This window comes from Anomaloglossus baeobatrachus, chromosome 7, assembly GCF_048569485.1.
Source record: "Anomaloglossus baeobatrachus isolate aAnoBae1 chromosome 7, aAnoBae1.hap1, whole genome shotgun sequence".
Taxonomy (NCBI): domain Eukaryota; kingdom Metazoa; phylum Chordata; class Amphibia; order Anura; family Aromobatidae; genus Anomaloglossus; species Anomaloglossus baeobatrachus.
Window position 1 is genome coordinate 61,010,328 of NC_134359.1, and position 25,667 is coordinate 61,035,994.

The 25,667-nt window shown below is 45.9% G+C and overlaps 1 protein-coding gene across 1 annotated transcript in view; it reads right to left on the bottom strand.

Annotated features, from left to right (window-relative positions):
* LOC142245878 (dynein axonemal heavy chain 11-like) overlaps nucleotides 1–25,667 on the bottom strand; it is a 519,159-nt gene that overhangs the window by 394,657 nt on the left and 98,835 nt on the right. Inside the window, exons 18-22 of the mRNA XM_075318873.1 lie at nucleotides 25,339–25,485; nucleotides 16,522–16,755; nucleotides 10,502–10,633; nucleotides 4,935–5,095; nucleotides 1,925–2,081 (exon numbers count right to left, since the gene is read on the bottom strand). Coding sequence (XP_075174988.1) covers nucleotides 1,925–2,081; nucleotides 4,935–5,095; nucleotides 10,502–10,633; nucleotides 16,522–16,755; nucleotides 25,339–25,485 — 831 coding nt within the window. The remainder of the gene's footprint in view (nucleotides 1–1,924; nucleotides 2,082–4,934; nucleotides 5,096–10,501; nucleotides 10,634–16,521; nucleotides 16,756–25,338; nucleotides 25,486–25,667) is intronic.

The window sequence follows — 25,667 nt, forward strand, 5'->3', positions numbered from 1 at the left end:
TTTGACGAATAACTGTAAAGCTCGGAGTTAAATTCTCCCGTAAGAACAAAGTCTATGACGTTCCATGAGTCAAATGGGGTGTCTGTGCAAAACTCCGTGATTGTAAATGTGATGGAGCGGATTCCTTTATCGGACATACACACACATACATACACTCAGCTTTATACAGTTAGGTCCAGAAATATTTGGACAGTGACACAATTTTCGCGAGTTGGGCTCTGCATGCCACCACATTGGATTTGAAATGAAACCTCTACAACAGAATTCAAGTGCAGATTGTAACGTTTAATTTGAAGGTTTGAACAAAAATATCTGATAGAAATTGTAGGAATTGTACACATTTCTTTACAAACACTCCACATTTTAGGAGGTCAAAAGTAATTGGACAAATAAACCAAACCCAAAAAAAAAATTTTAGTTTCAATATTTTGTTGCGAATCCTTTGGAGGCAATCACTGCCTTAAGTCTGGAACCCATGGACATCACCAAACGCTGGGTTTCCTCCTTCTTATTGCTTTGCCAGGCCTTTACAGCCGCAGCCTTCAGGTCTTGCTTGTTTGTGGGTCTTTCCGTCTTAAGTCTGGATTTGAGCAGGTGAAATGCATGCTCAATTGGGTTAAGATCTGGTGATTGACTTGGCCATTGCAGAATGTTCCACTTTTTTGCACTCATGAACTCCTGGGTAGCTTTGGCTGTATGCTTGGGGTCATTGTCCATCTGTACTATGAAGCGCCGTCCGATCAACTTTGCGGCATTTGGCTGAATCTGGGGTGAAAGTATATCCCGGTACACTTCAGAATTCATCCGGCTACTCTTGTCTGCTGTTATGTCATCAATAAACACCAGTGAGCCAGTGCCATTGAAAGCCATGCATGCCCATGCCATCACGTTGCCTCCACCATGTTTTACAGAGGATGTGGTGTGCCTTGGATCATGTGCCGTTCCCTTTCTTCTCCAAACTTTTTTCTTCCCATCATTCTGGTACAGGTTGATCTTGGTCTCATCTGTCCATAGAATACTTTTCCAGAACTGAGCTGGCTTCATGAGTTGTTTTTCAGCAAATTTAACTCTGGCCTGTCTATTTTTGGAATTGATGAATGGTTTGCATCTAGATGTGAACCCTTTGTATTTACTTTCATGGAGTCTTCTCTTTACTGTTGACTTAGAGACAGATACACCTACTTCACTGAGAGTGTTCTGGACTTCAGTTGATGTTGTGAACGGGTTCTTCTTCACCAAAGAAAGTATGCGGCGATCATCCACCACTGTTGTCATCCGTGGACGCCCAGGCCTTTTTGAGTTCCCAAGCTCACCAGTCAATTCCTTTTTTCTCAGAATGTACCCGACTGTTGATTTTGCTACTCCAAGCATGTCTGCTATCTCTCTGATGGATTTTTTCTTTTTTTTCAGCCTCAGGATGTTCTGCTTCATCTCAATTGAGAGTTCCTTAGACCGCATGTTGTCTGGTCACAGCAACAGCTTCCAAATGCAAAACCACACACCTGTAATCAACCCCAGACCTTTTAACTACTTCATTGATTACAGGTTAACGAGGGAGACGCCTTCAGAGTTAATTGCAGCCCTTAGAGTCCCTTGTCCAATTACTTTTGGTCCCTTGAAAAAGAGGAGGCTATGCATTACAGAGCTATGATTCCTAAACCCTTTCTCCGATTTGGATGTGAAAACTCTCATATTGCAGCTGGGAGTGTGCACTTTCAGCCCATATTATATATATAATTGTATTTCTGAACATGTTTTTGTAAACAGCTAAAATAACAAAACTTGTGTCACTGTTCAAATATTTCTGGACCTAACTGTATATTACATCATACATATTATACATTGTATCATTGAATATTGTATTATTAATATTATTGATAGATCAATAATTTATCTGAATATATTCATGTTATTTTTTTCTCACCTTATAGTCCATTTGTTCAGAACAATTAAACACATAAACCATGATGCCTAGAGCACGTCCCAGATCTTTGGTGGTTTCAGTCTTTCCGGTTCCTGCAGGACCTGAGAGGGAACCGCTCATAGCTAGATGAAGTGACTGGGTCAACGTGATGTAGCATCTGTCATTAGAAAAAGAAATAATTCATTGACCAATTTATTTTCTTCTAGCAGCCCATTTACAATGGCTCATAGGGTGGCACGGTGGCTCAGTGGTTAGCACTGCAGTCTTGCAGCGCTGGGGTCCTGGGTTCAAATCTAACCAAGGACAACATCTGCAAGGAGTTTGTATGTTCTCCCTGTATTTGTGTTGCTTTACGCTGGGTTCTCCGGTTTCCTCCCACCCTCCAAAACATACCAATAGGGAATGTAGATTGTGAGCCCCAAAGGGGACAGTGCTGCTGATGTAGGTAAAGCGCTGTGGAATGAATGGTGCTATAGAAGTGAATAAATATTATTATTTAAGGCCAGTAATGATTGCCAATGGACTATGTAGACATCATGGTAACATGACCGGAAGGACAAACAACCGGCAGAAACAGGACATGATGATGTAAGTACAGGGTAGGCCATAAGCATGGATCACATTACCATTTGTGGCATATTAGTACATGGGAGGGGCCAAAGATTTGACACAAGACAAAATTATAATGAATTCATAGGGAATAAAAAAAAATTTAGTAGCTTAAGCGGGCTTTACACGCTACGATATATCTAACGAGATGTCGGCGGGATCACGTCGTAAGTGATGCACATCGGCATCATTAGTGATATCGTAGCGTGTGACAGCTATGAACGAGCAGAAATACCTCCTCGTTCATCGCTGACACATCGCTTATTTTCTAAAAATCGCACGTCCTGTTGTTCATCATACCCGGGGCAGCACACATCACTCCGTGTGACACCCCGGGAACGATGAACACAGGTTACCTGCGTCCCGCCGCCAATGCGGAAGGAAGGAGGTGGGCGGGATATTTACGTCCCGCTCATCTCCGCCCCTCCACTTCTATTGGCCGGCCACTGTGTGATGTCGCTGTGACGCCGAACGTCCCTCCCCCTTCAGGAAGTGGATGTTTGCTGCCCTCAGCGAGGTCGTTTGGGAGGTAAGTACGTTTGACGGGGGGTTACAGGATTGTGCGACACGGGCAACAAATTGCCCGTGCCACACAAACGATAGGGGCGGGTGTGATCGCAAATGCGGTCGCACGAGAAATTGTAAGGTGTAAAGCAGGCTTTACTCATTAGGTTAGCTGACAGATCCTCACTAACATACTTAAAACTAATTAATTATGCACGTCAAGTAGGTGGGCAACTATTGATAAGGAAAAAAACAGAGGAAAATGAGTATGTACGGTGCAAAATGATAACAATTTTATTGAATTACATGTTTAAAAATGACACACAAACAATCAGGGCCATGATAAAAAAGGGTTAAAACCACATGGAAGGGTAATAATTCTGGGGGACTCAGAGTGCCCTGAAAAACACTTAATGTGGGATTTACAAAGAGGATAAGAAACCCATGGTAGGTAAGAGACAATATTCAGTATAGTAAATCACAATGCAATGCAAGGGAAATGAGTCAGTGTTATAGATGAAATATAACTGGGCATCCCATCTACCAAAGTGCATGTGCCAGATAAGAACAATGAGTCATGATAAGTACCATAGGAATGGTAATGAGGCAATCACCATAATCAAATAAAGAATGTCAGGGACAAAGAAGCTCCCCCAGAGGGATATTATCACCCGACCTGCCCTAAAGCCATCCTCCAAGGCCTCCAAAGTATGTTTTGCTAAACGGTGAGTCAAAGTGGCTCCAGCTCCTGGTGAAGCTGGAGCCACTGTGACTCACCGTTTAGCGAAAGGTATGTTGGAGGAAAGTGTTTTTCAGGGCACTTTGAATTATTACCCTTCCATGTGGTTTTAACCCTTTTTTATCATGGCCCTGATTGATTGTGTGTCATTTTTAAACATGTAATTCAATAAAATTGTTATTATTTTGCACTGTACATACTCCTTTTCCTCTGTTTTTTTCATGTATTCCATGGAGTAGGTGTCTACCACAGGGCCCCTCACTTGAGGAGGTCTCTGATGGTTATATATATTCATACCGGTTATGAGGCTCTTTGTTTAACTATTGATAAGGAAATTACAGTGCCGTGAAGCGCAGTGTATGAAACTAAATTTCAGATCGCCAAGGATTGGGAATACATTCAGTCAGATTGAATCTAGGTCACACATCCATATCTCCGGTGCGTGTGATATCCGTTTTCACACGTACTGGAGACACAGACACATGTAGACTTATTAAAATCAATGGGTTTGTGCACATGTCCATGTTTTGACATGGACCGTTTGTCCGTATGGAGCACACGTGTGTCCATGTGCTCCACACGGCAACATGTCCATTTTCTGCCGGCAGCACGGATGTCACACGGACCAGACACTGATGTAATCAGTATGACACTTACCAGAGAAAACACGAGTCACATAAAAATAAAAATATTTTATACTTACCTGTCTCTGATGCTGCTGTCTCTGCTGTTGCTTCCGGGCCCGCTCATTACTCTCATGCATATTCTCTGCACTCACAACAGACCCAGAAGTAACAGCAGCACCGTGGACAGCAGCGCTGGGGACAGGTAAGTATACCAGCTCATACTGTCCGTGTGCTATCCGGATGTCACATGGATAGTACAGGGACAGCACACATAAAACACACGCACGCACACACATCTTCACCACGGACATTGCAAAACATTTGTGTTTTGCACGGACATGTGAAAGAGGCCAAAGAAATAAATATATACACCCCTAAATGATGCATCTAGAAACACATTCCAATTTGATATTATGGTAGGAGACCTCAAGCAAACAGCAATATTGTGTCTAAGTGTGTCTAACAATAGAAAAAGGGATCACAGTAGGGATTATCAACACAATATTTTATTTTAGGAGAAGAAGTCAAGAACCTGTCCGTCAGTGGCGTTATCACAAGTCGAGGAGTGTTGCCAAGAAACTCATAGGAGTAATGGAACTGAGCATCACATATATTGACAAAACACTCCTTCCCTTCTTCATCCCATCTATGCCGCAACTGTGACAGCCATGTAAATGCTTGGCCATTAGAGACCTGCAAAACAAGTATAAATTAATCAGATTTTTCTTAGAGATTGGGAAGGCAACATCTAATTCCTGGCATGGTGTAGCTAGTTTTTGAGTCTGGTATTGGGTTACAGAACGTTAGGATGACAACACAACTAGAGCTGATTTATATCTGACCAATGGAAGGAATTCTCCAGAAAGTAGACACAAGAAGCTTGGGGAGACTTAAAGGGGTTATTCACTATAGAGCTAATTTATTTTTATTTTTTCAAGGGTCTCAAATTCAATTTTCCTGCAGCGCCACCAAAGAGGGAAATTGTCTCTCCATTGAGGAAGGAGATGATCTCTAGTGCCACCTATTGAAAGTAGCAATCCTAAAAGTCAAAAGTGACCCTATAACGAGCCTTGTCATATGACTTAGGATTTATGCCAGATCAGAGCCTCAATTTGCAGATACAGTGTTTCAGGGTAATTGTTCCTCGTGAGTGCAAAGTATGAGATCTCACCTGGCTGTATCAGAAGCTATAATGGGTTCTAAGGGGAAAACCTTTCACCTTGCAGAGACTGACAAACCAAACTGGCGCTGCCAGTAAGGAGTCTTATAGCTGCAATGCTCCTCTGAGGAGCATTGCACCTATAAGACTCCTCACTGGCAGCCAGATTGGTTTATCAGTCTCCACAAGGAGAAAAGCTTTCCCCTTACAACCCATTATAGCTTCTGATACAGTCAGATCAGATCTCATACTTTGCACTGATGAGGGACAATCACCCTTTAACACAAGGAGAAAAGTTTTCCCCTTAGACACCAAAGAGGGAGTCACACAGTTATCATAAAAGTTAATAGGCTAGCCTTATACTGCACATATGTATTGGACTCCCCCCTAAGAAAATAAAGCTCCATGTATCCCTACCTTGACTAAATTGACTCCAAATTCTCTAATTTGTAAACAAGACAACTATTCTTTAGGCCTCTGCCACATTCACGTGAAAATCACGCACGTGCCGAGAGACACGTATTTCCCCTGCGTGTTGCGTGCAGGTAAGTACGTGTCTCTGGTACGTGCGGGACACGTGTGTTCTACGTGTGCTATCCGCGATAGCAAACGTAGAACCGGTAATTATTATACTCACCTGGTCCTTCCTGCTGTCCGCGCTGCTGTCCGTGGTGCTGATCCTCGGTCTCCAGCACTTCCGTCTCCCCGCTGCTGCTGCTGCCAGGCAGTGAAGTGAATATTCTATGAGATTAATTAGCGGCGGTCGGCAGCAAGAGGCAGCAGCGGCAGAGACAGGAGGGCTGGAGAAGGTGAGTAAATGTTTTGGTTTTTTTTCACTGACACGTGTGTTTTCTCCGGCGCGTGTCACACGGGACCGCATCCACACTACACCCGTGTAGTACGGGTGCGGGCCGTGTGACACCCGTGCTGCGGGAGAAAACACTGACATGTCAGCGCTTTGAAAAACGCACACACGTACAAACGCACACGGACACACGTTCCGTGTGGTTTTACGTGTGTGTGCCTGCTACAATAGGGTAGCATTGCTTAACGTGTCTCCGTGCCGCCGGTACGTGTAAAAAATGACAAACACGTGCCGGCGGCACGGATGTGTGTCGCAGGCCTTAAAGGGTGTCTGTCAGCAAAGAATGACTTTTGACACCAAGCACAGTCAATCGGTGAAAAATTAGCATAGCAGACCGGTTCAGCACATCTTCCCATCTACTTGTTTTGCATTTATTTCCGCTCTCCTTATCCCTGGTGGAAACTAGCAATAGGCAGAAAACAAGTAGTTAGGAAGGTTTAGTGTGCTTGGTTTGAACAGTCATTCTGTGCTGACAGAGTCCCTTTAAATTCTCCTTTGGAGATGCTCCTGTAAAAAACTCCTGCAGGCCAAAAGTGGTGCAGTGGCCCGTACCAACCAAACATCAAATCTGTATTGTTAAATTGAAAGCTGAATACAGAAATTATGTGAAATCCTTAAACTTTTGAGCTAGTATCTTGGAATTGGATGAAGATATTTTATCTACAATATCCATTTAAAATGTCAGCGCAGCATCACTTAACATGGTTCAGTGGTAAAGAGATTAGCACATAATGCGCACTGCAGAGCTGTCTTCAGCTTGGCCTTCATGTCATGGCAGCGAAGTTTGAAAATATGACGACATTTGCACGCTGCCAAGAAAAGATGGAGGCCTTTGTGGACTGCCAGCTCTGAGCTGTTAAAATAAATGCAGATAATCCTTGATATTTCGAAATAAAAGGACAAGTATTATCTCTTATTTACATGCAGCATTTAAATGTTTAACACTGCGAGACATTAACGCTCGCCATTGTTAACTGTGATGATCTGGTTTATTATATTTAGGCTTTTGTAACTGGGCCAGAAAGTCAAAGAGTATGGAACATAAAAGATAAGAAATTATTTGAAGAGCAGAAAACACTAGAATGTCAAAACCAAGAGCAGGGCCGGATCTGTGCACAAAGAGTGGGATTGCTGAATGGCGCGTTCAGGACAGTGGTCCGTATAAGATCTGATACATCGAGGGTCAGAATGGTATCATCTGGAGTAGGGTGTCATGATTCTGATTAGCGGTGCTCTGCTCTCCTGCAGAGCCTATACTGGGTCTCATATTTTCCTCCGGTGAACTTATTGTTCCCAGACTTGTCCTGTATGGTAGGAGCCTATTCTTTGGAGTTTCGTTCTGGGTGATTGCTTTGCTTTATCTAGGAGTTATTTCACCCGGAACGCTGCTAGTGATACTTCCAGTTTAGCAGTGTACATTTCTGTCTCCCGTAAGTGATTGATCCGATCTTGTCCCACTACCTAGTTCCTCGTACCCCGTCTCGTCTCATCCCCTACTCGGACTTGACTCCCCGACCTTCGGTTTGTTTCCAGACCCCGGCTCCGCTCTCTCTCGTGTACCCGATGTGTCCTCTTGGCTACCGACCTCGGCTCGTATGCCGAGCCCGGCTACACTCTCTTCCTGGTACTTGACACGGCTTCCTGGTTTACAGACCCTCGGCTCTCACATTGACTTTAGCTTCTCTCGTTCTCTCTCTCTGTTACTGAGGTGATCTCCCGGCTACTGACACCTGGCTTGTTTGACTACACCGAAGATCTCCTCCACTAGTGTATTTAGCGATTCCTAGTGCTTTAGCATCTCATTACACGTGGGTGTTTGACATCACATAGGAAAATTAGGACTTCAATGTAGATCTCTAATTTATAGGAGTTGTTTATTATAGAAAATACATGTATTAGAGGGTTTTCCTATAAAAGACCCTCATCTGTTGCTCTAAGAAGAAGAAGTGTCTCTATTTCTGGAAGACCCAACAACATGCCCTTCCATTACAGATCATTTCTCTTGTGGTTGCGCTTTAGGGGAATTGAACATTTAATAGTGGATTATTTTACAGATTCCAGCTGATTACTGGGAAGCTTCAAAAGGAAACTGAAGACCCACCTCTTCCAACAAGCCTACAACCTGCAGTAACCCTCAGTCCACTGTGGCATCGCACAACCAGCTCTACCCTCACCTACTGTATCCACACCCATCCCCCTCAATCCACTGTAGCACTGCATGACCAGCTCTACCCTCATCTGCTGTATCCTCACCCATCCCCCTAAGACCACTGTAGCACTGCATGACCAGCTCTACCCTCATCTACTGCATTGTCACCCATCCCCCTCAGTCCACTGTAGCACCGTATGACCACTTCTACCCTCATCTACTGCATTCTCACCCATCCCCCTCAGTCCACTGTAGCACCACACGACCAGCTCCACCCTAATCTACTGTATCCTCACTCTTCCCCCTCAGTCCACTGCAGCATCGCACAACCAGCTCCACCCTAATCTACTCTATCCTCACTCATCCCCTCAGTCCACTGCAGCATCGCACAACCAGCTCTACCCTCATCTACTGTATCCTCACTCATCCCCTCAGTCCACTGTAGCATCACACAACAAACTCAACCCTCATCTATTGTATCCTCAACCATTCCCCTCAGTCCACTGTAGCATCGCACGACCAGCTCTGCCCTCATCTACTGTAGACTGCGAGTGTTACATCACCACCGGAGTCCGCTCCAGCGACTTCTACTCGGATCACCAGGCGACGCCGTGTTCCTGCCATGGATGATGCTGGTGATAGGAGAGGAGTCGATGCCAGCAGCACCGGTGGACGCAGGCTCCGATCATCCACTGGGCTGGGTTATCTTGGGATCTGCAGTACCACTGGCTGACTATAGGTGGCGTGTGTCTTCCAGCTAAAGTTGCCATCATTCAGCTACAGCCAATGGGACGACACCACACCCTTCTTAATTCCCCTTCTGTCTGCTGACCTCTTCCAGAGATAGTTTTGATTTCCTGGCTCCTGGTCCGTCCTATTCTGTTTAGTGATTCCTATGTGCTGACTTCTGCGTGTTTCCTGACTACCCTTCTGCCTGCTGTTTTGTACCTCGCTGCTCGATCCGGATTTGACCTCTGCTACGTTTTCTGATTACGCCCTTGCCTACTGATTCTGTCCCTGTTCTGCTGTTCCTGGTTTGACCCTGCCTGACGACTACCCTTATCAGACTGCATCCTTCCACAGGTAGTGATCTCCAGGGCCCTGTGTAATTCCAAATCTCTGTATAGGGGTTAAAGGGTTTCAGGGTTCTGGGGGTCCTGCTTGGTGAGTGGCTTCCCTCTAGTGTGTCCATTACATCCCATCTGAGTCTGTGGATCCAGGCAGGCGTTACAGTGAGCCCTCGCGGGCAGGGTCCGCTCTCCTCCTGTTCCAGTCTGTGCCTTGTATTGTTCTTGTACTTGTTAATTATGTGCACCCCTTTTCACATGCACAGCACCATGGCATAAATGGCGCTATAATAATAAATAATAATAATACCAAAAAAAGACAAAAAACACAGCTAAAAGAAATGCATTAAAAACTCTTAGAAAAATATCAATGAAAAATGCTATTAACCTCAATTAGCTGATTGGTGCACAAAATCTGCAATATTAAAAACTCACCAGATCCTTATTGTCGGAGCGTAGCCTAAATAAGGCAAATTAGTTTAAAATTTTCTTTTTCTTAACCTTGCATTCAAACGTATTAAAAAAGAAATAATTGGAATTGTTTGTAAAGTGGAGATTTCAAAAAACAAAAGTGAATCCGGCTGTCATGTTAAAAGTTCCAAAACCAATTATCAAACATAATCCTTAAACATTTAGACACTTTTTTTTTTGTTTTTTTATTTTTGAATATTTTCCAATTCTTTAAGTCATAAGTGTAATTGCCTAAATGTGAATGTAAGAATGTAACGAAAAAAATTACTACATCAAAACATTCTGTCACTTTTACACATAGGCAGGGGCGAGCTTTTCAACAAATGAAATTATTCTTTATTTCATGCTTTTAAAAATGCATTAGGGTAATTGCTCTGCATTAAATTACCTTCTGTGCAATAAGCTTGGCTACCACATCTCTCGCATGAACATCAATTGTGCATATTGTCATGATCTTCTGACGCACCCCGGGGGTAAGTTCCCCTAACAGCATGTTTATAAGGGCATTCAGCTGAGCAATCTGCAAATAATTATATTCAGATGAGATATTAAACTCTGTAAAATAAAATCTGTCATGCGTAAAGTGCTAAATGCATCTGTGAAATGTATAGTGCCTCCGACAAGACATGCATTGTTGTTCCCATCAAAACAAACAACTTTTCAAAACTGTGCCATTATGTGACGCGTTTCGCTTTAAAAAAAAAAAAAAAAGTAATTTAATAGGTGTGTAAATAATTACACATATTTGGGGGGCTGGAGACCTGAGAACTTTTTTTTTTTTCTTTTTTTCTCTTACGACATTCTATAAAAGGTCAAAGTCACTAATTTGGATCCATTTTCCCCACGTTAAGGTATAAAGCGAATGCTTTTAAAAATGGTCGCCACTTAAAAAGTGATGCAGGATGTGGGATAATTTGCATGCCATTGCCCATAATCCCTTGCTGTGCTATGCAAATATATGTTATTTGACTCCATTAGTTGGAATCTATCAATACGCTGGAGTTTTTCTAAAGTATCAGGAAATGGAGCTCGTATTAGAGATTCAATCTGTATTGTAATTGCATTATACTGAGCCATGAGTAAAAAAATATGAAAATTAGAAAAATATTTTTTTAGGTTTCATAAGAATAGGCAATAAATTAAGAGATTCGTGTAATTCTGAGCCAAGATAAGTGTGATATATTTATGATATACAGTATGTACATACCGTACATGTAACTATATACATTAGATATGCAAACACTTTGCACCACCTACAAATTATACTACATTAGCTTTTATGAAATCTCATTGTGAATCTATATGCATTTTGCTCTGAAACAATTTCCCCTTTTCCAGAGTCCAGTGGTGTCATCTTTACACCACTCCATCCAATGATGTGATGTAAATCTTGGCATTGAGCTTGATGATGTACGCCTCAGTATTGTGCTTGGTGATGTACGGTTTGGCATTGTGCTTGGTGATGTATGGCTCGCAATTGCGATTGGGGAGATATGGCTCGGCATTGTGTTTGGTGTTGTACAGCTTGGCATTGTGCTTGGTGAGATATGGCTTTGCGTTGTGCTTGGTGATGTATGACTTGGCATTGTACTTGGTGATGTGCGGCTCAGCATTGTGCTTGGTGAGGTATGACTCGGCATTGTGCTTGGTGATGTATGGCTTGGCATTGAGCTTGGTGATATATGGCTCAGTATTGTGTTTGGTGATGTACGGCTCAGCATTGTGCTTGGTGATGTGTGGCTTGGCATTGTGCTTGGTGATATACGGCTTGGCATTGTGCTTGGTGATGTACTGTTCGGCATTGTGCTTAGTGATTGTCATGGTTCGCCTCCCCGTCCACATGGCTAGGGGGTAGAGCCTTCTCCCGGGGCTCACTTCTGGAGCCTGGATGCCTTAAAAGCTGACATTTCCAGTGAACCAGCGCCGTCTATAAGCTTAGCGCTGCTTTGCCTGTGATTGCTGGTCCTGTGAGTGATATCCTGATCCGTCTATTCCTGTGCCCCCGTGCCCTTCTCTGTGTTCCGTCCCCTGGTCATCCCTCCAGTCCTCTGTCCCCTCTCCTACCTTCCCATCGGTTGCTTCCTCCTGTACTGACCTCGGCCTGACTTTGACTCCGCTTCTGCTCGTTCCTCCGGTACTGCTTCTGCCCGTACTGTGTTTGACCCAGCCTGCCTGACATATCCAGTGAACCAGCGCCGGCTATAAGCTTAGCGCTGCTTTGCCTTTGATTACTGGTCCTGTGAGTGATATCCTGATCCGTCTATTCCTGTGTCCCCGTGCCCTTCTCTGTGTTCCGTCCCCTGGTCGTCCCTCCAGTCCTCTGTCCCCTCTCCTACCTCCCCATTCGCTTGCTTCCTCCTGTACTGATCTCAGCCTGACTTTGACTCCGCTTCTGCTCGTTCCTCTGGTCCTGCTTCTGCCTGTACTGTGTTTGACCCAGCCTGCCTGACTATTCCTCGCACGCCCCGCAGCTCTGCTTCCCAGCTGTGCTGTGAGGCAGTGTACGAGAACACTGTGTATTTACTTCCTGGTTCTCATTGCTCTGTGTAGTGTCTTCTGCTGCAGAGCTACGGCTCCCCTTGGTGGCAGCTTGACAGTGATGTATAGCTTGGCATTGTGCTTTGTGATGTATGGCTTGGCATTGTGCTTGATGAGGTATGGCTCGGCATTGTGCTTGGTGATGTATGGCTCAGCATTGTGCTTGGTGATGTGCGGTTCAGCATTGTGCATGGTGAGGTATTACTCGACATTGTGCTTCATGATGTACGGCTTGGCATTGTGCTTAGTGATGTATGGCTCAGAATTGTGCTTGGTGATGTATGACTCAGCATTGTTCTTGGTGATGTATGGCTCAGCATTGTGCTTGGTGATGTATGGCTCGCAATTGCGATTGGGGAGATATGGCTCAGCATTGTGCTTGGTGTTGTACAGCTTGGCATTGTGCTTGGTGAGATATGGCTTTGCGTTGTGCTTGGTGATGTATGATTTGGCATTGTGCTTGGTGATGTATGACTTGGCATTGTACTTGGTGATGTGCGGCTCAGCATTGTGCTTGGTGAGGTATGACTCGGCATTGTGCTTGGTGATGTATGGCTCGGCATTGAGCTTGGTGATATATGGCTCAGTATTGTGTTTGGTGATGTACGGCTCAGCATTGTGCTTGGTGATGTGTGGCTTGGCATTGTGCTTGGTGATATACGGCTTGGCATTGTGCTTGGTGATGTACAGTTCGGCATTGTGCTTAGTGATTGTCATGGTTCGCCTCCCCGTCCACATGGCTAGGGGGCAGAGCCTTCTCCCGGGGCTCACTTCTGGAGCCTGGATGCCTTAAAAGCTGACATTTCCAGTGAACCAGCGCCGTCTATAAGCTTAGCGCTGCTTTGACTGTGATTGCTGGTCCTGTGAGTGATATCCTGATCCGTCTATTCCTGTGCCCCCGTGCCCTTCTCTGTGTTCCGTCCCCTGGTCATCCCTCCAGTCCTCTGTCCCCTCTCCTACCTTCCCATTCGGTTGCTTCCTCCTGTACTGACCTCGGCCTTACTTTGACTCCGCTTCTGCTCGTTCCTCCGGTACTGCTTCTGCCTGTACTGTGTTTGACCCAGCCTGCCTGACATATCCAGTGAACCAGCGCCGGCTATAAGCTTAGCGCTGCTTTGCCTTTGATTACTGGTCCTGTGAGTGATATCCTGATCCGTCTATTCCTGTGTCCCCGTGCCCTTCTCTGTGTTCCGTCCCCTGGTCGTCCCTCCAGTCCTCTGTCCCCTCTCCTACCTCCCCACTCGCTTGCTTCCTCCTGTACTGATCTCGGCCTGACTTTGACTCCGCTTCTGCTCGTTCCTCTGGTCCTGCTTCTGCCCGTACTGTGTTTGACCCAGCCTGCCTGACTATTCCTTGCACGCCCCGCAGCTCTGCTTCCCAGCTGTGCTGTGAGGCAGTGTACGAGAACACTGTGTATTTACTTCCTGGTTCTCATTGCTCTGTGTAGTGTCTTCTGCTGCAGAGCTACGGCTCCCCTTGGTGGCAGCTTGACAGTGATGTATAGCTTGGCATTGTGCTTTGTGATGTATGGCTTGGCATTGTGCTTGATGAGGTATGGCTCGGCATTGTGCTTGGTGATGTATGGCTCAGCATTGTGCTTGGTGATGTGCGGTTCAGCATTGTGCATGGTGAGGTATTACTCGACATTGTGCTTCATGATGTACGGCTTGGCATTGTGCTTAGTGATGTACGGCTCAGAATTGTGCTTGGTGATGTATGGCTCAGCATTGTGCTTGGTGATGTACGACTCGGCATTGATTGTGCATGGGAAAGTATGGCTCAGCATTGTGCTTCGTGATGTATGACTCGGCTTTGTGCTTGGTGATGTATGGCTCAGCATTGTGCTTGGTGATGTATGGCTCAGCATTGTGCTTGGTGATGTACAGCTCGGCATTGTGCTTGGTGATGTATGGCTCAGCATTGTTCTTGGTGATGTATGGCTCAGCATTGTGCTTGGTGATGTATGGCTCAGCATTGTGCTTGGTGATGTATGGCTCAGCATTGTGCTTGGTGATGTATTGCTCAGCATTGTGTTTGGTGATGTATGGCTCAGCATTGTGCTTGGTGATGTATGGCTCAGCATTGTGCTTGGTGATGTATGGCTCAGCATTGTGCTTGGTCATGTATGACTCAGCATTGTTCTTGGTGATGTATGACTCAGCATTGTTCTTGGTGATGTATGGCTCAGCATTGTGCTTGGTGATGTATGGCTGCAGTTGATCGGCCAAGAAGCCGCAGTGTTTGTGTTGATGTTAATATCAGAGGAGGTTTGGACCCTGCAGAGCGTTGGTGACTTTCGGCACTCTGCTCCTCAACACATGTAACATTACGGGATCTCCACTTTGTGGTGGATTTGCTGTAGTTCCTTTGGGGGTCTAGATTTTATACCCCTGTGCCAATGGGACTGAATGAACAACTGAAATTAAATTGGGTCCTAATCCTAATACTTTTGCCCATAAAGTGTATGTGTCTTAAGAAATCAGAAGGAAGGTATAACTTGTTCATTGTCTATGTTACCTGCAGATTTTTACCCTATCTGCACCACTCGGGGAGCAACAAGACCAATGATTTATGGCCTTCACTGTTCTCTAGTGGTTCTATTGCCAGACCTAATTACACAGCGGCCCCTTGTGGGGATCTAACTGTTTAATATAATATCTATATAATATTCTAATGGTTTATTAAAAACATCCTTGGTGGTCCTGAGGTTTCATAATAGTGTCATCGGTGGGCTAGTGGTTTGTTAAAAAATAATCCAAATGATATAAGAATTGATAAAACTAATACAATTTTGTGTGGCCTAGCAAACACTTTGACCCAGGTATTAATACAACTTCCAATTTAATGTAATTGACAATGGATATAAATAACTTAATGGGTAATAAAATATCCCAGGTGGTCTAGAGTGGAAAGTATATTAATAAATAAAATTTCTAGTGGTCTGTGATGTGGTTTTCTAGAAGGCACTAATTTCTTTTTGGGTGTAGACTGGTACTCAGAATCCTGTGATAGATATAGGGTCTAAATATCTAAAGCAGAGGAGTATTATGTCTTAAGGCCGCTTTACACACTGCGATATCGTTACCGATATCGCTAGCGTGCGTACCCGCCCCCATCGGTTGTGTGTCACGGGCAAATCGTTGCACGTGGCGCACAACATCGCTCGTACCCGTCACACTACTTACCTGCCTAGCAATGTTGCTGTGACCGGTGTCGTTCGGCGTCACAACGACGTCACTAAGCAGTTGCCCAATAGAAGGGGGCAGAGATGAGCCGGACGTAACATCCCGCCCACCTCCTTCCTTCCTCATTGCGGGCGGCCGCAGGTACAATGTGGTTCCTCGTTCCTGCGGTGTCACACATAGCGATGTGTGCTGCTGCAGGAGCGATGAACAACCTGCGTCCTGAAAAAGCAATGATATTTGGGAACTGGACAGCGTGTCAACGAGCAACAATAAGGTGAGTATTATCGCTCGTTAGTGGTCGCTCGTACGTGTCACATGCAACGATGTCGCTAAGGAGAGCGGATGTGCGTCACGAATTCCGTGACACCCAATGACATCGCATTAGCGATGTCGTTGTGTGTAAAGCGGCCTTTACCCCTATCTTCGCAAAGGTCGCTGCATTTTACACTGATGTAAATGACGTTTAAGGTACTTAGTCTGTGAACAAAGCACCATAACACAGATACAGATGAATTTGTTTACTATATACAGACTATAGATAAATAAATCAAGAAATAATGTCTGGAACACCATTCTGAGCCTGAACTGGGTGCAAATAGATAAATAATACTAATGACTTTGGTTAGTTTATTTCCTTTCAAATATTTATATTTTACTATCAAAGATTTTCTTCAGACATAATTACCTGCTTGCGATTGTAATCCTTTAGGGCATTTTCAAACCCTTCCTCCAGCCTTTGAAAGACAATTTCGACATCCGTTGCCCACCATATTTGACTGGCAGTGAGTGAAACCTGAGCAGAATAATCAAAGAGCCACTGATCCCGAAGCTTATCCTCATATGCCGCCACAGCTTCCATGATTTCCTGCCGAACTGTTGACTTCATGGAGTCTTCTAAAAGCCCCAGCCAGCTCTCAGCCTTAAATAAAAGCGAGAAAATCAGTCTTTTCAAGATGCTTAAAGTGGTTGTCCAGGTTTTGGATGAAAGTCTGCAGTCACGATATGAGTGCAAATCTCTGAATCTCACAGCGTGCACACTGCACGCTGTCAGGATTTTCCTGTGTCAGCGGCAACCACAAGTATGCATGTGCCGACTAGACGTGCTCTGCTTTGCTCAATTCAGTTAAATTGAGCGAGGCTGCGCACATCTACTTAAAGTGTGATCGGAAGTATTCAAATTGTATACTTGTGGTTACATGATTGCACACTCTTGACACCAGCAGCGGAGAATCCTAACAGCGTGCACTGTGCATGCTGTGAGGATTCAGACGTTTGCATCCACTTTCTTCCCAAACCTGCACAACCTCTTTCAGTAGAGACCAAGTTAAAAGACCAAGGTGACTGGCAGCAGTGCTCATTCATTTTGTAATATTTCTCTACATGTGCTAGAACTCTGCTGATATAGAGCCCCAAATCCTTCACATAGTCATAGAGGTAAGAGTCAGCTGACTGGTGCGAGAGCTGGGAGTCAGACCTTGCTGAAATCATATTGATGGTTACAGGCGTATAGAAATCATGGGGCCCATAGCAAAAGTCTGAATGGGACCCCCCCAAAAAAAACACTGTGCTATGTGCATAATATACTGTGCCATATAATACAGGTTCCAGTGCTGCAATGCATTTCAGCTGGATATGCGCACTCGGACGCGGGCCCCTCAGCTCACGGGCCCCATAGCAGTTGCGTGGCCTGCTGCCATTGACAGTACGCCACTGTTGATGGCCTACTATCCTAAGGATAGGTAATCAATGTTGAAGTCCCAGAAAACCCCTTTAAGAATAAAACAGTATGTGGTAAGATCCCAGATACCCTGTTGTAGCATCTTAAGACTGTTAAGTGCTATATATACTGAATATAACACTTCACGTAATTTGTTCTTTCTCAGGAGAACAGAGACCTGTGGCTATAAAGATAGATTAAAAATCATTTAGAACAGAATAATGTGTAAATGAAAGTGAAATGAATGAAAATTATCATGCTAAAATGTAGAAATGTAAATACAATGTTCTCAGATCTGTCGCTCTCCAGTCGTCAACTATATAACACCCCTTTTTCTTATTGCTGTATGTAGAAGCAACTTTGCTTTGGAAACATTTAGTGAGTAGAGTTGAGCGCGGTTCGCGGTTCTCCAGTTCGCGGTTCGAGTGATTTTGGGGGCTGTTCTAGATCGAACTAGAACTCAAGCATTTTGCTAAAGTTCGATAGTTCTAGTTACGTTCGAGAACGGTTCTAGCAGCAAAAAGCAGGGCTTTTTACAGCTACAGTGTGCAGGAGCCATCGCTGGCAGCCTGCCACAAGCTGGTAACCAAGATAAACATCGGGTATCCAAGCAAAGCGCTTTGGTTAGTAACCCGATATTTATCCTAGTTACGTGTGCAGGAAGCCGACACTTCCCCGCTCAGCTTGCTCCGCCCCCCTCCTGCACGCGGCATGTACACACACACACACACACACACACTCACACTCACACTCACCTGTCCCCAGCCATGCAGTTCACGACACTGACGTCCTCAGTGCCACATGACCCCACTAGGCTCCACCCATTTTGCACTCCGCCGCCAGCACACATGGCTCCGCCCACCTGCCACTCTGAACACATTACCCCGCTAGGCTCTGCCAACCTGGCACTCTGCACACATTACCCCGCTAGGCTCCGCCCACCTGGCACTCTGCACACATGGTCCCGCTAGGCTCTGCCCACCTGACACTCTGCACACGTGGTCCCGCTAGGCTCCACCCACCTGGCACTCTGCACACATGGTCCCGCTAGGCTCCGCCCACCTGACACTCTGCACACATGGTCCCGCTAGGCTCCGCCAACCTGGCACTCTGCACACATGGTCCCGCTAGGCTCCGCCCACCTGGCACTCTGCACACATTACCCCGCTAGGCTCCGCCAACCTGGCACTCTGCACACATTACCCCGCTAGGCTCCGCCCACCTGGCACTCTGCACACATGGTCCCGCTCGGCTTACCTGCGGTGATGAGGTCCTGCCCTCCCGACCTCAGCGCTGTCACTGTCCTCCATGGCCGCCGCTTGTCACATCACCTTCTCTCGCTTCCGACCCGAGACTGACTAGCGGTGACGTCACGGGCAGCTCGCGATACTTGGCTGTGAAGATGATTGAAGTCAGTGTGCAGGAGATCAGCGCAGGTAATGTACCTCGCTGACAGCAGCACTTGTCATGCCCTGCAGTGACCTGGACTGACCCATTGATGTTAGCTCAGGTCACTGCATTGCTCTCCCAGCCAATGGGGAACATCCTGCTCTTCATTGACTGGGACAGTGTGGATCGTCATGGCAATCCCTTGGATTACACCAGACCTGGATTTGTTTTTCTTTCTAATAAATTGGTTAAAGAGGGAATGTATTGGGGAGTGTTTTTTCAAATAAAAATGTGTTTGTCGTCTATTTTTTTTTTATTACTGACTGGGTTGGTGATGTCGGGTATCTGATAGACGCCTGACCTCACCAACCCCAGGGCTTGATGTCAGGTGACATTACACATCTGGTATTAACCCCATATATTACCCCGTTTGCCACCGCACCAGGGCACGGGATGAGCTGGGGCGAAGCACCAGGATTGGCGCATCTAATGGATGCGCCACTTCTGGGGCGGCTGCGGCCTGCTATTTTTAGGCTGGGGCGAGTCCAATAACCATGGACCTCCCTAGTCTGAGAATATCAGACCCCAGCTGTCTGCTTTACCTTGGCTGGTGATCCAATTTTGGGGGGCCCCTACGTGTTTTTTTTTTTTTAATTATTTATTTAATTTAAAATAACAGCGTGGGGTGCCCTCAGTTTTGGATTACCAGCCAAGGTGAAGCTGCCAGCTGTGGTCTGCAGGCTGCAGCCGTCTGCTTTACCCTAGCTGGCTAAAAAAATAGGGGAAACCCCACGTCATTTTTTTTTCATTTTTTTGGCTAAATACAAAGCTAAGCACCCCTTAGTGCCACATGAAAGGCACCAAAGGGTGCAAAATTACAAAATGCAGTAGAGTGGGACATTATGTGTCTTTCTGCCATTATAATGACAGAAAAGACTGATATGAAGTGTAAAAGCACAAGAAAATCACCAGAGCGCTCTATGCTGTGAAAAGCAGTAGAAAATGGCACCGGAGTGAACATGTGACCGCCTCATATAGGTTGAAGCTATGGATCCTGGGTAAATTTATGTATTTTCCCTCCTTCAGTTTTTTTGCAGTACACAAAAAAAACGGAAGGCACACGGATGACAAACAGATGACATACGGACCGTCTACGGAACGGAAACGGATGCCACACGGATGCACCCGTGAAAAAAAACGGACTGTTTTTTGCAGACCGCAAAAATGGATCGGTCATGTTAATGTAGCCTTATTCTGATCTGCCGTTTATAAACAGCAGGCAGAAATAAGTGAATAGCGCCCCCCAGCGTCAGAAAATCTCCGGGGTTTCAGGGGTAGCTGAGACCCTGGAGATCATGATTCAGGATGGTTTTTCCGTTCCCCGCTCACGTGATCACAGGTATACACGTATACCGATGATCACGTTACAGTAAATGACAGTGTCGGTAAAAAATTATTTATCTCCCATCTAGCATGAACAAACATGATAAATCTCCTCCCCGGTCCCCCGGTGTCGCCAAAGTGCCCCCCCTGATGCCCTCCCAGAAATCCAAGATGGCCGCACGCACAGCAGCGCGCCGGCCGCATTCACCCTACTCCTCTGATTTCTGTCGCATATGCCATGACACATGCGACAGAAAACTCCTCCCCAGGCCCTGCCAGGTCACCCCCTATAACCCCACCGGTGTTCCCCGGTGTCCCACGGTACCTGTGCAGCGTTGATCCCCCGCGGCCCTCTCCTTCACAATAGACACTGCCGCATGCACAGAGCGGCTGTCAGCTCAGCTTCCTGTGTTCAGACACAGTGAGTGGTGGTTATGCATCTGTAAGCTAAATGGGCGGCACGGTGGCTCAGTGGTTAGCACTGCAGTCTTGCAGCGCTGAAGTCCTGGGTTCAAATCCCACCAAGGACACCATCTGCAAGGAGTTTGTATGTTCTCCTTGTGTTTGCGTCGGTTTCCTCCGAGTACTCCGGTTTCCTCCCACACTCCAAAGACATACAGCGCTATGGAATTAATAACGCTATATAAATGAAAAAATTATTATTATTACTGCAATGCCCTGCTCATGAGGTAAGGAACATAATTGATCAGGAGAGCTATATACTACATTTCCAAATGGAGGGATTTGATTTTATAGTTGCCCTGCTGAACGACTACCAAACATGAGAGTCCGTTATACGCCACAAGAAAACACATCTAAATAGCGAGCTCTGTTGTTTAGTATTCATTCAGCTGGATAACTGGACTTAAAGGGGTATTCCATCTCCAAGATCCTATCCCCAATATATAGTAGGTGGAATAGCAATAATATCAGCAAATACCAATATTTGGAAATGTAGAATAGTTCTCCTGATTAGGCATGCCCTTACCTCATGAACAGGGCATTGCAGCTTTGGTAGCAACCGTTACGACATTGACTCTGCTGCTGTGGACCCGGGGAGAGTGGGTGCAGATTCATTGCACCCACACTCCTCACATGGAGGGTCTGCACTCCTAGAAAATGGGGGATATGTTCCCTGAGTGTCTCCCCCCATATTCTAGACAGTCCAGAGTCGTCGTGGGACCCCCTTATTTTTTTCCTTACAATAAATTGGTGAAAGAGGGAATGTTTTGGGGAGTTTTCTTTCAAATAAATTTTTTTTGTCGATTTTTTTTTTGTTAGTACTGACAGTTTGTGATGTCGGGTATCTGATAGACACCATGACATCACAAACTGCTGGGCTTGATGTCAGGTGACTTTACAGCTAGTATCAACCCCATTTATTACCCCGTTTGCCACTGCACCAGGGCACGGGATGAGCTGTGGTGAAGCGCCAGGATTGGCGCATCTAGTGGATGCACCACGTCTGGGGTGCCTGTGGCCTGCTATTTTTAGGCTGTGAAGGCCCAATAACTATGGACCTTCCCACCCTGAGAATACCAGACCACAGCTGTCCGCTTTACCTTGGCTGGTGATCCAATTTGGGGGGGGCCCTACTTTTTTTTTGTAATTATTATTATTTATAAAATAATTATAAAAAGAGCCTGGGGTGACCTCCACATTGGATCACCAACCACGGTAAAGCTGCCAGCTGTGGTTTTCAGGCTACAGCCATCTGCTTTACCCTAGCTGGCTATCAAAAATGGGGGGACGCAACATCATTTTTTTTTTTAACTATTTTTTAAATAAAAAAAATTAATGGGCTTCCCTGTATTTTGATTGCCAGCCAAGGTAACGCCAGGCAGATGGGGGTGGCAACCCATAGCTGTCTGCTTTATCTGCACTGAGAATCAAAAATACCGCGGAGCGCTACGTCATTTTTTTTAAAGATTTATTTTTACAGCACTGTCATGTCAGGCAATCAAAATACAGGGAAGCCCTTTTTGTTTTTAGTTATTTAAATAAATAATTAAAAAAAATATATATGGGCTCCCGCTGCATTTTTTGTATTGCTAGCTAAGGGTAATCCAAGCAGCTACTGGCTGCTAATCCCCCACTGCTTGGTGTTACCTTCACTGCCAATGGAAAATCAAGGGAAGCATTTTTTATTTTTTTTTGCCAAAAAACTACAAAAAAAATGATGTGCGCTTCGCCATATTTTGTATGCTAGCCAGGTACAGCAGGCAGGTACGGCTGCCCCCAATCCCCGGCTGCCTATTTGTACCCGACTGGGAACTAAAAATATAGGGAAGCCCTTTTTTTAATTAATTCATGAATTTTATGAAATAATTAAAAAAAAAAACGACGTAGGCTTCGCCCCATTTTTGTGTCCAGCCGGGTACAGCTGGGCAGCTGGGGATTGGAATCCACAGCACAGATTAGCCCGAGGTTTCTGGGCCCCTCTGCTGCGAATTGCAGTCCGCAGCCACCCCAGAAAATGGCGCTCTCATAGAAGCGCCATCATCTGGCGCTGTATCCAACTCTTCCAACAGCCCTGGAGCCGGGTGGCTTGTTGGGTAATCATGAGTTAATACTGGCTTTGTTTTACTAGCCAGTATTAAGCCAGAGATTCTTAATGTCAGGCACGTTTGACCCGGCCATTAAGAATCTCCAATAAATGGTTAAAAAAAAACACCACACAGAGAAAAAATACTTTAATAGAAATAAATACACAGACACATTAGAGACTCCATCTTTATTACCCCCTGTCAGCCCTCCACAATCCTGCTCTTCTGTCTTCTTTCCCCTTCACACATGCAGCTCTGTCTGCTCCATCAGACAGCACAGCTGCATGGGGGAAGACGCTGTCCGTGCAGAAATCACTCTGTGAGAGTGACCACCAAAAGCACCCGGCTGTAAGCGGTGGCATGGGTTGCCATAGCAACGCTGCTCCGATCACATGATTCCGGTGCCACTGCGTGCTGGTAGCGGGACGTCCCCGTCACCGCTACCAAGCGTGTTGCTATGGCAACGGTGATCTCTGTGATTGACCGGCTGTGTCAGCCGGTCAGGAGCCGGCTTCTGCGGATGCTGGTAACTACGGTAAACATCGGGTAACCCAGAAGCCCTTTCCTTGGTTACCCAATGTTTACCGTAATTACCAGCGTCCGCTGCTCTCACGCTGCCAGTGCCAGCCCCCTGCACACATAGCCAGACTACACATCGGGTTAAATTAACCCGATGTGTACTCTGGCTAGGAGTGCAGGGAGCCAGCGCTAAGCGGTGTGCGCTGGTAACCAAGGTAAATATCGGGTTGGTTACCCGATATTTACCTTAGTTACCAAGCGCAGCATCGCTTCCACGCGTGCTGCTGGCTGGGGGCTGTGGTCACTGGTTGCTGGTGAGATCTGCCTGTTTGACAGCTCACCAGCAACCCGTGTAGCGACGCTCCAGCGATCCCTGCCAGGTCAGGTTGCTGGTGGGATCGCTGGAGAGTCGCTTAGTGTGACGATACCTTAAGGGAACGGGGAAGCAGAGCGGGGAGTCGACCGTGTGCAAGAGCATGTCGCCGGTACACGACGATACACAAACGTGCACCGTGTAACAGAGAGATGCAATGACAGGTCCTACATGACGCGTCATAGTCATGTGACCAGTCTGTAGCCAATGAGATAACAGGCACGTGACTGGTCACATGGCTATTTTTCACGTCACGATAGGTCCTGCATCACTGCTGGCAGTGCTGGTTACCAGGAGGATTCAGCGATCATCGGATGGAATAGCGGCAGGAGACAGAGTGCAGGAGGGATCGCGGGGACCGGTAAGTGTTATGGCAATGTTTATTAACTGTATGTGTACATTTATAATGTGTTTTTATGTGTTTGTGATTGCCTCCTATTGTTTCCTATGCGGTTCGAGTTCGGTTCGTCGAACGTTCGCCGAACCGAACTCGAACAGGACCCCCGTTCGACGAACCGAACTCGAGCCGAACCACGGCCGGTTCGCTCATCTCTATTAGTGAGTTGATAATTTGGAACCATTTTATCCCATTCCTAACACTATATCTCTAGATATGTTGTACTTTAAGGGCCTTTTAGTCACGAGTGTTTCACGGATGACAGACAGTCATGTGGTTTCTGGCCATAGAAGGTCGCAGTGTTTGGCTGCGCAAAATGCTTCAAGACTTTCCATTTTTCCTGCTGTCAGTATTCATTGGTATAGGTAACTTTCCTGCTGGATTCATCTCTCCCCCTTTTCGACCCAGCAGGAGCTCGACTTCCACCCAGCTACTGATCATCAGCATTATCTTGGTGTTTAAATACCCCTTCCTTCCTTGGGCTGGTGCTGGTGATATTTTCAGTTCATTCAAGCCTTGGTGGCTTGTACTATTCTGTGGTGTTATTGCTGAAAATTTTGCTGAACTTCTACCTGTGTCATCTGTGGATAAGTTGTTCATGCATTTTTTTTCCCTCTGTATCCTCCTCATTTATAGTGTTTAGCGGGGTTCGCGAAGAGCTCATCCCTTCCATTCCCTATTTAGGGCCCAGCACTAGGGATACCTAGGGTCAGGTGTCCAGCTTGGCGCATAGTTGTGGAACCTATCTAGGGTGGTGAGAGACTCCAGGGACCAGCAGTAGGTTTGGTCAGGGGTCACCATCTTCCCTTTCCCTAGACACAGGGTTTCCCTTCACTTTCGTCATTCGCATGGTACTTTCCGGTACCTAGCGTGACACTTTTACATGGGATGATGATTAGCATAACAACACTTATTCCCATTTGTAGTATGGCAATTATGCCCAGAAATTAGCCGATCGCATCTTATAAGAGGTCATCATCCATTAAGGGCGGCACATTCCTTTGTATAAAAAAGGATTTTCTGTTGAAAATAATGCCATCTGCAAACAATCGCTGTCCCCGTACAGTTTAATGATTCATGAATCACTGAAACAAGTAAACCGAGCGCTGATCAACTTGCTCTATAAGTTCATAAAACAGAAAGGTGTGAAGCGATGAATATTCATTCTGCATTGTTACCTGGCCCGTACACACGCACGGATTGTTAAAATACACAAATTCCATCTCTCTGCTGTACATTCCTACAGCAATCTTGCACTCGTATTCTTCATCTTCGAATCTCAGATCAGCCACATTGTCAAACAACTTCAGAAAGTGTCTCATCACCTTGATTCATGCAAACAGAGAACATAAACAAAGTTACAACCTTAGGCCGGGGCCTCACCGGGAATAATGTGATCCTCGCATGACACTCAGCTCGCGCTGGCAGCACAGCAGGAGCCGAGTGTCCACGATCGGACCACAGCTGCGGGGGGCGGGCCAGTGCTGAGGAGGGGTAGGCCGGCACT